At 58.1% G+C, this 12722-nt stretch overlaps 2 protein-coding genes across 4 annotated transcripts in view; both read left to right on the plus strand.

Moving 5' to 3' along the window:
* RASGRF1 (Ras protein specific guanine nucleotide releasing factor 1) overlaps positions 1-1060 on the plus strand; it is a 28786-nt gene extending 27726 nt beyond the window's left edge. For all 3 annotated transcript variants that reach the window (XM_066328137.1, XM_066328139.1, XM_066328140.1), the window contains exon 27: positions 70-1060. In XM_066328137.1, coding sequence (XP_066184234.1) covers positions 70-162 — 93 coding nt within the window. In that variant the 3' untranslated portion in view covers positions 163-1060. The remainder of the gene's footprint in view (positions 1-69) is intronic.
* A 213-nt stretch (positions 1061-1273) lies between these two features.
* On the plus strand, positions 1274-12364 carry CTSH (cathepsin H). Its single transcript, XM_066328143.1, has 12 exons — positions 1274-1480; positions 1597-1628; positions 2266-2371; positions 2452-2522; positions 2834-2938; positions 3164-3250; positions 3811-3866; positions 4886-4967; positions 5045-5113; positions 5825-5931; positions 9886-10011; positions 11684-12364. The coding sequence occupies exons 1-12, from the start codon at positions 1408-1410 to the stop codon at positions 11757-11759; spliced, it is 990 nt and encodes a 329-aa protein (XP_066184240.1). The 5' UTR covers positions 1274-1407; the 3' UTR covers positions 11760-12364.
* Positions 12365-12722: the final 358 nt, after the last annotated feature.

Genomic DNA, 12722 nt, shown 5'->3' on the forward strand with positions numbered 1-12722 from the left:
CCGGGTCTGGGTGCCCCAGCTCGCAGGGTGTGAGCTCTGCCGGCGCTGACGGCCCCGCTCCGTCCCCAGGTGACGCAGTACCTGCTGGACCAGTCGTGTGTGATGGACGAGGAGACCCTTTACGAGGCTTCCCTGCGGATAGAGCCCAAGCTGCCTTCGTGAGCGCGGCGGCGGCCGCCCTGTACACTGGCTATACCATACTGTACATAGATATCCCATGGACGCCCTGGAGTGACTCCCCGTCTGTGCTTCCCCCAGCAACCCGCCCCCGCCCCAGGCCGCACTACACCTCCCTAGGATTCCCCGCCCCGGTTAAGGTTTAACGCATCGACACTTCGCTGGAGTCCCGGGTTCTTTTCGATGATGTCACTTCTGTCATTTGTTCCTCCTGGGGGGCTGGTGGTCGGGCAGGTGAGTCCCCGTGTCCCCGCGGGGCTCCGGGGCAGCACAGAGCAGCTCTCACTCGGACAGCGCTGGCGGTGACATCCCACGGCAAACTCTGTACGCTGGGAGAAGGGAAGGCATTAAAGGTTGTCCCTCGGTGTGAGCTGCCCTCTCTGTGTGTGCCACCCTCCTGCTGGCCGGGCACGGGGGGCCCTGGCTGTCGCCCCGGTCCCTCCGAAGTCGGGAAGATGGAAGCATCCCCTTGCCTCTCCTCGCTGCATCCGGCTCCTGTTGATATGCTGTAGATCCGTCCCCTTGTGCCCACTCTGAGTACCATGACGTAGAGTTAGAGATGACGAGTGTTTTTATTACATCTACTGTAATCCTGGCTAACCACCCGCTAGCAGGATATAGTAATGTAGTGCTTATTCTGTGAATAGTACCTGGGTTTTTTACATTGTACAGTCCCTGACACGGTTCCCCGGCAGTGGCAGGCATGCTCCACTCACACAACACTTGCTGTAAGCAATACCTCGTGGTATGGGAATTCTCTTTCAAGTCCTGAAACTATTTCAACTTACAGCTTGTTTGGGAAAAAAAAAATTCCATTTTTTTTGTAAAAATATATGTTTCCTGATTACCTCTTGCTAATAAATCTATTCTATCTCAGGGTGAACCGGGGTTTGTGATAGTTTTACGGGCGGGATAACGCCGGACCCCGCCGGGCCGCGGGCCCCGCCCACTCCCGATGCCCCGCCCACTGCCCCGCCCACCGGCTGCACCGCCCACTCCCGATGCCCCGCCCACCGACAGCCCCGCCCACCGACAGCCCCGCCCACCGACAGCCCCGCCCACCGACAGCCCCGCCCACTCCCGGTGCCCCGCCCATTGCCCCGCCCGCCGGCGGCGGCTCGGCGCATTTCGGCTCTGCCCGGCCCATTTCGGCTCCGTTCGGCCGCGCTCGGCTCGGCTCGGCCCGGTTGGGCTCCGCTCCGTCCCGGTTCGACCCGGCCCGGCCCCGCCATGGGCTGGCCCTTGCTGCTGACCGCTGCCGCGCTGCTGGCCCCCGCCGCCGCCTGGGAGCCCTCGGCCGAAGGTACAGGGGCACCGGGAGGGCAGCAGGTCACTCACTCGGCTCGGCACGGCTCGGCTCGGCCCGGCCCCCGGGCGCTCCCCGTGCACAGCCGCTGACGGCCCCGTTCTCTCCCGCAGAGGAGCAGCTGTTCAAGGCCTGGATGCTGCAGGTGAGGCTCGGGGGTCGGCTCGGGGGTCGGCTCGGGGGTCGGCTCGGGGGCAGGCTCGGGGCAGGCTCGGGGACAGGCTCGGGGACAGGCTCGGGGACAGGCTCGGGGGCAGGCTCGGGGGCACGCTCGGGGGCAGGCTCCGGGGCAGGCTCGGGGGGGGCAGGCTCGGGGGGCAGGCTCGGGGGTAGGCTCGGGGTCGGCTCGGGGAAAGGCTCGGGGGCAGGCTCGGGGGCAGGCTCGGGGGTCGGCTCGGGGGCAGGCTCGGGGGGCAGGCTCGGGGGGCAGGCTCGGGGGCAGGCTCGGGGGTCGGCTCGGGGGTCGGCTCGGGGGTCAGCTCGGGGGCAGGCTCGGGGGCAGGCTCGGGGCAGGCTCGGGGGCAGGCTCGGGGGTCGGCTCGGGGGCAGGCTCGGGGGTCGGCTCGGGGGCAGGCTCGGGGGGCAGGCTCGGGGGGCAGGCTCGGGGAAAGGCTCGGGGGCAGGCTCGGGGGGCAGGCTCGGGGGCAGGCTCGGGGGTCAGCTCGGGGGCAGGCTCGGGGGCAGGCTCGGGGGCAGGCTCGGGGGTCGGCTCGGGGGTCAGCTCGGGGGCAGGCTCGGGGGTCCCCGGGCCTTTGGGGCGCCCTGACGCCGTGTCCCCGCAGAACGAGCGGCGCTACAGCCCCGAGGAGTACCCGCGCAGGCTGCGCATCTTCCTGGCCAACAAACGGCACATCGAGGAGCACAACGCCGGCAACCACAGCTTCCAGAGTAGGAGCCCGAGCCCCGCCCGCGGCCCTGTGCCCCTGGGCGCCGCGCTGAAAAAACCGTGTCCCTTTCTCGCCTTCTAGTGGGCCTCAACCAGTTCTCGGATCTGACCTTCGCCGAGTTCAAAAAGCTGTACCTGTGGAGTGAGCCGCAGGTAAATGCCCCAGTGCGGGTGGGGAGGGCTCCAGGTGAGTGCAGGGAGGGACCCATGGCTGTGCCGCTGCCATCCGCTGTGACAAGGTCACATCCTGTGCCACCAGCGCCGGGCTAAGAGCGAGGTGAAGCCTCTTCCTCACCCTCAGCTCTCAGCCGCCTCCAGCCGAGCTGTCCCTTGGCTCCCTGAGCAGCCGGGGCCGGCCGTGCCCTGCGGGTCCCTGCTGCAGTGTGTGTGTCCCCACCCCGGGGAGGGTGGCTGTTGGGGCCCCGGGGTGGCAGCTCAGCACAGCCCTCCTGCCGGGCTTGCAGAACTGCTCAGCCACCAAGGGGAGCTTCCTGCGCACCTCTGGGCCCTATCCCGACTCCATCGACTGGAGGAAGAAGGGAAATTTCGTGACGCCCGTGAAAAACCAGGTGAGGGCAGTGTGGGCAGAGAGGGGCTGGTGGCTGTGGGCAGGGAGCAGTGCTGGGTGCCTGTGCCCCAGGGGCTCGCTGCTGCTCTCTGTGCCCTGGGCAGGGGCTGAGCAGAAAGCCAAGGCCAGCGGGGAGTGGAGGCTCTGCTCTCTGCCCCAGCGTTTTGGGGAGGGTGGTGAGCCTTCAGCACCTCCCAGAGCAGTTCCTCTCCCATTCCTTGTGTAGGGTCCCTGCGGGAGCTGCTGGACCTTTTCCACCACGGGCTGTTTGGAGTCTGCCATTGCCATTGCCACGGGAAAGCTGCTCTCTCTGGTAAGAGCCTTTCCTGGGCTTGGGCAGAGCCCCTTTGGGAGCAGGATGGAGCCAGAGGGGCTGGAGGCTGCTGGGAGCAGGCATGGGGAAAGAAGCTGGGGCTGGGGCCCCTCACTGCAGGCAGCACATTGGGACATGTTGTTTTTTCAGCTCCCAGAGGATTTATATTCCTGAAGAACTAGAAAGACAGTAGCCACTTACACAACTTAGAATAACTGAGGGTTGCGTGCCTTAAAAACAAACCTGACCTTTGGAGGACGTCTCAGCCAGTCCTTCTGGGGGGGAGATGGATTCCTGGCAGGCGTGAGGAGGCATTCCTCTGGCAGCCAGGGCATCCCGGGCTGCTGGCTCCCGTGGCTGCCTCCCGGGACATGGAGCCATTTCCAGGTGCCTGCCAGTGGGGGAGCAGGCAGCTGCAGGGTTAAACCAGTGCTGTGGTGGTTGTTACAGCCAGCTGCACAGACAGAGCCGCTCTCAGTTCCTGCTGTGCAGTTGCTTTTTGTGTCACTGGCTCTGGGCACAGATGTGGGACAATCCCTGACTCAAACCCTCCTCTGCAGGCGGAGCAGCAGTTGGTTGATTGTGCCCAGGCCTTCAACAACCACGGCTGCAGCGGGTAAGTCAGAGGGACAAAAAGAACAGAAATTAGGGTCTTACATCCTGTGATGGGCAGCCTTCATCAAGATCTAGTGTCAGGATCCTCCCACATAATGGAATGGCTTTTGTCTTCTCTTGACTGCAGCGTGTCAGGGGAAGCAGCTTTGGATTTGGCTGCTTGTTTTAATTTCACTCTCTCTAGAGGCCGGGGTGTTTCACTAAATCTCCAGAATTTCCCAACCCCTGTTGTTCCTCATCTGTTAGTTTTTATCTGAGATGTTTTTCAGTCAGCAGCCATGGGCTGGGCTCTGATGGGCTCTGGGACAGTTCTGGCTGTTATTCTGCCCCTGGATCATGTGCATCTCATGGCACTGTGAAGAACCCACAGAAACTTTAGTTTCCTCTTTGAGAAGTTCCTCCTGGCTTTCCTAGACAAGGCAGAGAATAGAGCTTTCTAACAACTTCTGTTTTCTGTGAGATAAGCGGTTCTTGGTGCTTCTTTCTTTTCTTGTGACTCCTCCTTAGGCGTTTCCACATCAGCACTGCCTGATCATCTCTCTTTTCTTCCCTCCTGAGATGTGCTCCTGGAAGGTGGCCAGGGAAGGGAGCAGCTGCTGGCTGGAGATGTGGGTCTCTCACTGTTCCCCCAGCCAGGCTGGGCAGAGGGCACCAAAGCACAAACACCTGTCACATGTGAGGCTGGTGCTGTGTGGCAGCTGGCCTCATGCTGTCAGGGCTCCTGGTGTTCTTCTCAAGGGCTCTGGCACCTGGAGAATGAGGTGTGACCCTTCCAGGCAGCGTGGTGGGCCAGGGGCCAGCAATGCCAGGCAGGGACGTGCAGGAACAGACTGGAGCTTGTGTCCCTGGAGGCTCTGGGATAGACACTGCCCTTCCCTGTCTCCCTGGCCGGTGGGGGTGGTCTGCAGAGGGAGGAATGTTGATGGCTTTGCCCCGCAGAAGCTGCAGTGTTACCATCCAAATTCCTCATTTGCACCCTAATGAATTGCTGCCATCCTGACTGATCCGTGTGTCCTGCAGGGGCCTGCCGAGCCAAGCCTTCGAGTACATCCTGTACAACAAAGGGCTCATGGGGGAGGACAGCTACCCGTACCGGGCCAAGGTACTGCAGCCCAGCCCCAGCCCCACGGCACAGCAGGGCCTGCCACAGGCTCCAACAGCTCCTCTCTGTCCCCACAGAATGGCACCTGCAAGTTCCAGCCCGAGAAGGCCATTGCCTTTGTCAAGGACGTCATCAATATCACACAGGTGAGGCCCTGAGGGCTGCGCCTCCAAACTTCCAGGGCTGTGCCAGGAGAAGGTGCTGGGATGCTCAAGGTGTGCTGGGCCCAGGAGCTGGAGCCTGTGTGCTCCTGGAGGGAGGGAGCTGCTGTGCACACTCCTGCTCTCCTGGAGGGAGGGAGCTGCTGTGCACACTCCTGCTCTCCTGGAGGGAGGGAGCTGCTGTGCACACTCCTGCTCTCCTGGAGGGAGGGAGCTGCTGTGCACACTCCTGCTCTCCTGGAGAGAGGGAGCTGCTGTGCACACTCCTGCTCTCCTGGAGAGAGGGAGCTGCTGTGCACACTCCTGCTCTCCTGGAGAGAGGGAGCTGCTGTGCACACTCCTGCTCCCCTGGAGAGAGGGAGCTGCTGTGCACACTCCTGCTCCCCTGGAGAGAGGGAGCTGCTGTGCACACCCCTGCTCTCCTGGAGGGAGGGAGCTGCTGTGCACACTCCTGCTCTCCTGCACACCTTTTGGAAGGTGGCACCGAGGAGGTTCTGGAACCAAAATACAAGCCCTGGGTTCCTGCCTGCTTCCAACAGTGGGTGCATCTCCAGGCTGGGCCAGAGTCCTGGGTCTCAGTTTACACCTCAGCACTTGGTTCCTTGCCTACATGCAGGGCTCTCCACCCCCTGTGCCCTGGCTGCAGGGCCCAGCACAGCCAGGAGGTGAGGGGTGACCCTGGGTCCTCTCTTGCAGTATGATGAGGACGGCATGGTGGAGGCTGTGGGGAAGCACAACCCAGTGAGCTTTGCCTTTGAGGTGACGAGTAACTTCATGCACTACAGGAAAGGAGTGTACTCCAAGTGAGTGTGTGACTCTTATCTGGTGGGGAGAGGGCAAGGGGGACGCCCAGGGCTGGAGTCACGTGTGTCCCTGTTCCTCCTGCTGGATGCAGGAACACTGCACTGCGTTCTCACACTTCTTTTAGGTAGAAAATAGAAAAAAAAAAAGAGTAAACAGAGCCTTGATTTACCGGTTCCTGAGGGGATGAGAGTGCAGCACAGGGAGGAGGAGGGCTGCTTGCTAGGAACCTGTCCAGCCTGCAGACCAGACTGTGGTGGGACGAAGGGCAGCAGGTCAGGGAGCTCGGGGGACTCTGCAGCTCCCCACAGGGCTGGTCTGTGTGTGAGCTGGGACAGTGGCAGTGCCAGCCCAGCTGGGGCAGCGGGACACGTCTGGTGGCTTAGGGTAAACCCCAGCCAGGGTGGATTTTCTGTGGTATCAGGGGAGCAGTGCCAGAGCTCAGAGGGCTGGTGGGAACTGTGGCTGTCCTCACACTGCCCCTGAACCTCTGCAGGTTGTATTTTTTGGCAGGGTCCTGCAGTGCTGCTCTCCACAGGGCAGGTTCTGCAGCACCTCACCTCAGCCCTGCCAGGTGCTGCTCCCCAGACAGGGACGGGGGAGCAGCAGAGAGAAAAACCAGCTTGAGACAAGAAGTGACCTGGTGTCCTGGTTTGGAATAAATTAGGGAAGAACCTCCAAAAGGAGTTCCCTAAACCAAAACCTCCACCACCCCTTCCCCCCCCAGCCCTGGGTTCGGGAAGGAAAATACCTTGGAGGAAAAGTGTAAAAACCGGTTTATTGACAACGAAAAAGAACAGTCCCCAACACCAAAAGTGGAAAAGGGGGTTACTGTGATGAGGAGGGTGCACGCTTCTCTTGCAGACCCGAGACTTCTCCAACTCCTCAGGTCAGGTCAGGTCCGGAGCCGGGTCAAACCTTGGGGGCTCTGCAGACGACAAAGCCGCGCTTGCGGCAGTGGTGACGGCGGTTCACCGGCGTGAACTTGGCTTTCTGACAGCACATGCACCTCCGAGTCCGGGACCCACACAGCCGCGTGGTCATTGCTGGGGGTCTTCCCGCTCTTGGAAAGCAAATCGGAAACACATTTATTTATGTGGTTCATCCACTCCGACTTCTCTGTAGCAGTGGCGGCATAAACCGCCAAAGACTTTGTGTCTTGATGAGCCACCCATTCCGTAAGTCTCCTTCATCCTGGATGGAATCAATAGTGGCTCCTGGTCTTGTGCCAGCTGGTTGCACATTTTATTCTTGGGCCAGTTGGTCCGGCTCCCAATCGGGTGTCAGTTGGTTCAGCTTCTGATTTTATGTCAGTTTGTCCAGCTTCTGATTGGGTGTCCTCGGGAGGCCTTGAGGGCCCTTCACCTTCATCATCATCATCCTCCACTGGTCGATCAGTCTTTCGTGCTCTCTTTGCCCTGGCAACTGCCAGTGTCTTAGACTCCCTGTCTGGTTTAGCTGTTGGCCCGGAGCCCAGGATATTAGCTGCAGCCTGAGTGACTGGGGTGGTAACTAGCTTATCTCCCTGTTCCCTTTCTTCTATCTGCTGTCCTTCAGTATCTAGCAGAGTACGGTAAACATATGCCAGGGCCCAGCTCACTGCAACAATCCTTTTCTCCTTAGTATTACCACAGCACTTCTCTTTCAAATACTTCGCCACCTCAGCTGGGTTCTGAATTTGTTCAGATGGGAAGTCCCAGACTATAGGATCAGAAAATTCCTTTAAAATTGGGCCCATATCTTCCCATTTCCCACTCCACTCAAGATTTCTCTTAGTTGGCTTTACCCCTAAATCAGGAGTCTCATTAGCCCTTTTAGAAATCTCAGCTTTCATTTTATATAAACTGCAGACAGTATAGAAAAGACTTACTAGATTAAATGCCAGAAAGATGGTCTCTTTAACACTCAGGGGAAACTGAACATTTTCTAATAGAGATGTAAAAAGTTCAAAGGAGAAGAGGGAAGACAGAGGCTGAAAAAACTCTCCCCCTGCTTCTCCCCTAACAAACTGAATGCACCACCATAACAATGAACTATACACTTCCGGAACAGATTTAAGCATCTTAAGAGCCCTTCTATAAAGCATCACAAGCAAGCCCAGCCCAATGAATATTCTGGTTAGTGCCCCACGGCCCCAAAAACTACGTATTAGGAGCAATACCAGAGCTTTTTCTATATAAGGGAATAACCCTAGGTACCACAGAGGTATTGAAACCTCAAAAACCCCTGGGGACCAGAAATATTGGCAGGCTTTCACCCCGAATGACATTATGAATCCAGAAAAAAACATCCCAATACACCCACAAAACAATTAGAACCACCAATATTATTATTAAGGTTTTTTCACTTTCTCTGGCCTCTTTCCCGGCCAACGCACCAAGAAATGTCCTGGTTTGGAATAAATTATGGAAGATCCTCCAAAAGGAGTCCCCTAAACCAAAACCTCCACCACCCCTTTCCCCCCCAGCTCTGGGTTTGGGAAGGAAAATACCTCGGAGGAAAAGTGGAAAAACCAGTTTATTGACAATGAAAAAGATCAGTCCCCAACACTGAAAGTGGAAAAGGGGGTTACTGTGATGAGGAGGGTGCACGCTTCTCTTGCAGACCCGGGACTTCTCCAACTTCTCAGGTCAGGTCGGGTCCGGAGCCGGTTCAAACCTTGGGTGTGGGGGAAGGAAGGAAGGAAAAAAAACCAAACAGAAGCAGCAGAAAAGCCAGCAGCAGGGGCAGCAGGAGAGAGAGAGAGAAAAAAGAGAGAAAGAGAAAGAAAGCAGCAGAAAAACAACTGCAGCGAAGCAAGGCAGCCAAGCTAGAAAAGCCAAAGCAGAAAAGCCCACAGCAGCAGCAAAAGCGAAAGCAAAGAACTGCAGGCCCCCGCCAGAGAGAGAGGGGCAGCTGCCAGACACGACAATGTACCCAAGATATGGGATATATGTGGGATAGGAGGCAGGTCAAACCAGAACACCTGGCCAGGCTGGAGCGTGGTGTCAGCTCCATGGCCAGGGCACAAAGCCACCTGGAAGGCTGATCAATGCCCCCTGGAAAGATGAGAGCTGAGCACAGGTGAGACAGCCCAGCAAGGGGGAAAGTGCCTCTTTGGAGAAACAGAAAAATGCCTTGGAGTAATGAACCCTCAGGCACGTAGAACTGCAGGGAAAATGCAAGGGAGAGTCTGAGCCTGAGGCATCTGCCCCAGGGAGCAGCTGGTCATTCCAGTGGCTTTGCTGGACCAGTAGCCAGTGACACCAGATAAGGGCCAGCCCTGGGCACGTGTGAGCTGTGAGGGCAGGGGCATGGTCAGAGGAACACACCAGGAGCAGTTGTCCTGTGGATTTACAGTCTAAGGTGGATTTCAGAGTGCAGGGAATAATTGATGCTCCAGTGCTTTCAGCCCAGAACAGCTGTTAACAGATCGAAAAAAAGAAAATCTGAGGTGGGTTATTGATCTTTTCCTGCACTGCAGTTTGAAAATATTTAAAAATAGATGCTCTTGAGGTGGGAGCATGTAGCAGCAGCTGTCTTGTTTCGTACTACAGGCAGCAGCTTTCAGCAAGTGCAGTTTAAAGGCTGAAAATTCAAAGGAAACATGTATTTAGACCCAAGAGCTCACCGTTCCTGTGCAAAACATGAAACAGTGCCTTTGAATTTCAGGGCAGTACAAACCAGCACTAGGAGGCACTAGGAGCTGCTGGTTCCAACTGGGAAAATTCCTTTGCACTGTAGCTTGTCTTGGTGAGCTGGGAGCTCAAAAGTCCATGGATTCCCTAACTCCAGATATGTCTGGAAGTTCCAGAGTGGAAAACCAGAGCAGTGTCTCCTTTCTGTGGCTTCCCTCCCCAGCTGGGAGTTCAGAGCAGGCCACAGCTGTGTTAGCAGGCTGTGCTCAGGGCTGCTGGCTGGGCTAATCCCTGGCCAGCTGCAGGCTGCTGTTGACTGTGTGTGTTCTCTCCCTGCAGCCCACGCTGTGAGCACACCCCTGACAAGGTGAACCACGCCGTGCTGGCCGTGGGCTATGGAGAGGAGGATGGCATTCCTTACTGGATCGTCAAGAACTCCTGGGGCCGCCTCTGGGGCATGCAAGGGTAAGGGCAGGAGCTGGGCACCTCTGGGCACACAGAGCCTGTTCATTGTTCACATTAAGCTATACTTATCCAGTTATATATTTGTACATTAAATTTTTACATTTATAAATTTATATCAAATATGCAATTTACCATGCAATTTCAATAATTTATAATTTTTTATATTTATAATTTATTATAGAGTTTATTATACATATATTTATACATACCGTTCATGCATTATGTGATTGGTCTCTCTGTCCTGTCCACACATCCAGCATGCACCTTTCATGAAATATGACAGGTTACAGGTCATCTCTTCATGGCCCCCTTTATCTAATTCTTGCATTCCTGGTATTGTTTCTCAGACTCTTCTTTCTTAATTTAGCACTGTTTGTGTCTCAGTAACTGTGACGAATTCCTGAGAGTTCTGATAAGAATGACCAGAGCTGGTTGGGCTGGGGCACATTATGGCCTGAGCTGTTCATTACTACAGCAGGGGCTCCTGCTGCCCACCGTGCTCTGCCTGCACCTGGGGAAGGGCCCAGGGGCTGGGATCCCACCCTCCCTCAGCCCTGGCCACCCTCCCTCAGCCCTGGCCACCCTCACACCCTGCAGCTGGACACACGTGGGGAGCTGTCCCAGTGTGGCAGTGCCAGGGCTCCCCAGGCTGCTCCTGGCTCCCTGGCTGGGCAGAGCCTGGGCTCAGAGGGGCTGAGGCTCAGGGCTCAGAGGGGCTGTCCTGGTCCCCAGGGCTCAGAGGGGCTGAGGCTCAGGGCTCAGAGGGGCTGTCCTGGTCCCCAGGGCTCAGAGGGGCTGAGGCTCAGGGCTCAGAGGGGCTGAGGCTCAGGGCTCAGAGGGGCTGAGGCTCAGGGCTCAGAGGGGCTGCCCTGGTCCCCAGGGCTCAGAGGGGCTGAGGCTCAGGGCTCAGAGGGGCTGCCCTGGTCCCCAGGGCTCAGAGGGGCTGAGGCTCAGGGCTCAGAGGGGCTGCCCTGGTCCCCAGGGCTCAGAGGGGCTGAGGCTCAGGGCTCCGAGGGGCTGCCCTGGTCCCCAGGGCTCAGAGGGGCTGAGGCTCAGGGCTCAGAGGGGCTGCCCTGGTCCCCAGGGCTCAGAGGGGCTGAGGCTCAGGGCTCAGAGGGGCTGAGGCTCAGGGCTCAGAGGGGCTGCCCTGGTCCCCAGGGCTCAGAGGGGCTGTCCTGGTCCCCAGGGCTCAGAGGGGCTGTCCTGGTCCCCAGGGCTCAGAGGGGCTGAGGCTCAGGGCTCAGAGGGGCTGAGGCTCAGGGCTCAGAGGGGCTGCCCTGGTCCCCAGGGCTCAGCCAGCTCCTCTCTCCTGGTCACATGGCTGGGGGAGAACAGGTTTGAGTTTCCAGCTTCACAAGTGTTCCCAAGTGTTGCAGGTGGAATTCTTGGGAGTGAGAGCCGATTCTCCTTTGGGGTGGAAGGGGGCAGGGAGTGGCATTGTCTGGAGAGCTGTGGGCAAGGGGACCTTAAAAACAAATCCATCCATAGCTGTGGCAGGGACCTCCCACTGTCCCAGGCTGCTCAAGCCCCAGTGTCCAGCCTGGCCTGGGGCATTCCAGGGGCAGCCCCAGCTGCTCTGGGCACCCTGTGCCAGCCCTGCCCACCCTCAGCTGCCAGGCTGGCTCTGCCACAGGAGGGAACGCTCGCTCACACCCGTTTCTCTCTCTTTTAGATATTTCCTGATCGAACGAGGCAAGAACATGTGTGGTCTGGCTGCTTGTGCCTCCTACCCCATTCCTCAGGTGTAGGGCACACCGGCTGGGGCTGGAGGACAGGGCTGCAGCGACTGATGGTGTTCCACGTCTGGGGGCTGGAATGAAGGCAGCACGAGGTGCCACCCCTGCCTGCAGGAAGGTGTGCCCTGCAGGAAGGTGTGCCCTGCTGGAAGGTGTGCCCTGCAGGAAGGTATTCCCTCCTGGAAGCTGTTACCTTTCCCTCCTGGGAGCTGTTACCTGCAGGCACGTTGCTCGGCGTGCACACAGCTCCTGCAGCAGCACGACCTGAGCCTGCTCTCTCCAGCCAAACCCTGCCACGTTCCCTCCTCCTGCTGTGCCCAGGTGTGCCCCAGCCCGCCTCTCCACACCTGGGGAGCAGCAGGGCCGCCCCAGCAGGGTGTGGGGAACCACACAGCTCCCCGTTCAGGCCGTACAGAGCTCTCCCCGTCCTTCGGGTGGCTTTTTTTGCAATCACCGGGTGTAAATTTTAGCGATTTTTAAATTTTCTTTGAAGGCAATTTCCCTTTTCTTTAAAGGAAGGATGAGTGAGCGCTGTGATTTGTACACTTTTATCAATTTTCATGAAATGTCTGCTATTTTTGTATTGAAACCAGGGTATTTTAATGCACAGAGAAGAACCGGGTGATTTTTCTTTAACCCGTCAATGAATACGCAAGAACCTCGGTGCCGATTCCGAGCGGGCGCTGGGGAAATGAAGCCGTGTGTGAGCAGGGGCGCGTCTGTGGGATTTCACGGTGAAATCTGTCACTGACAGATTAAAAAAAAAAATCTTAGTAAAAAACCTTAATAAAACGGCTTAATCAAGCTGCCTTGTCACCGGAGTTCTGAGCAGGGCGGGCTGAGGGGCCCCGGCCTCCCGGCGCAGCCGAAGACCATGCGAAGCGCCGAGTGCTTCTCGGGGCCCGGAGCGGGGTTAAGGCGGGGCCGGGGAGGGAGCGGGGCCGGCCTGAGGGCGCTGCCGCCATTTCCGGGAAA

Source organism: Sylvia atricapilla, chromosome 13 (genome assembly GCF_009819655.1).
Source record: "Sylvia atricapilla isolate bSylAtr1 chromosome 13, bSylAtr1.pri, whole genome shotgun sequence".
Classification (NCBI taxonomy): Eukaryota; Metazoa; Chordata; class Aves; order Passeriformes; family Sylviidae; genus Sylvia; species Sylvia atricapilla.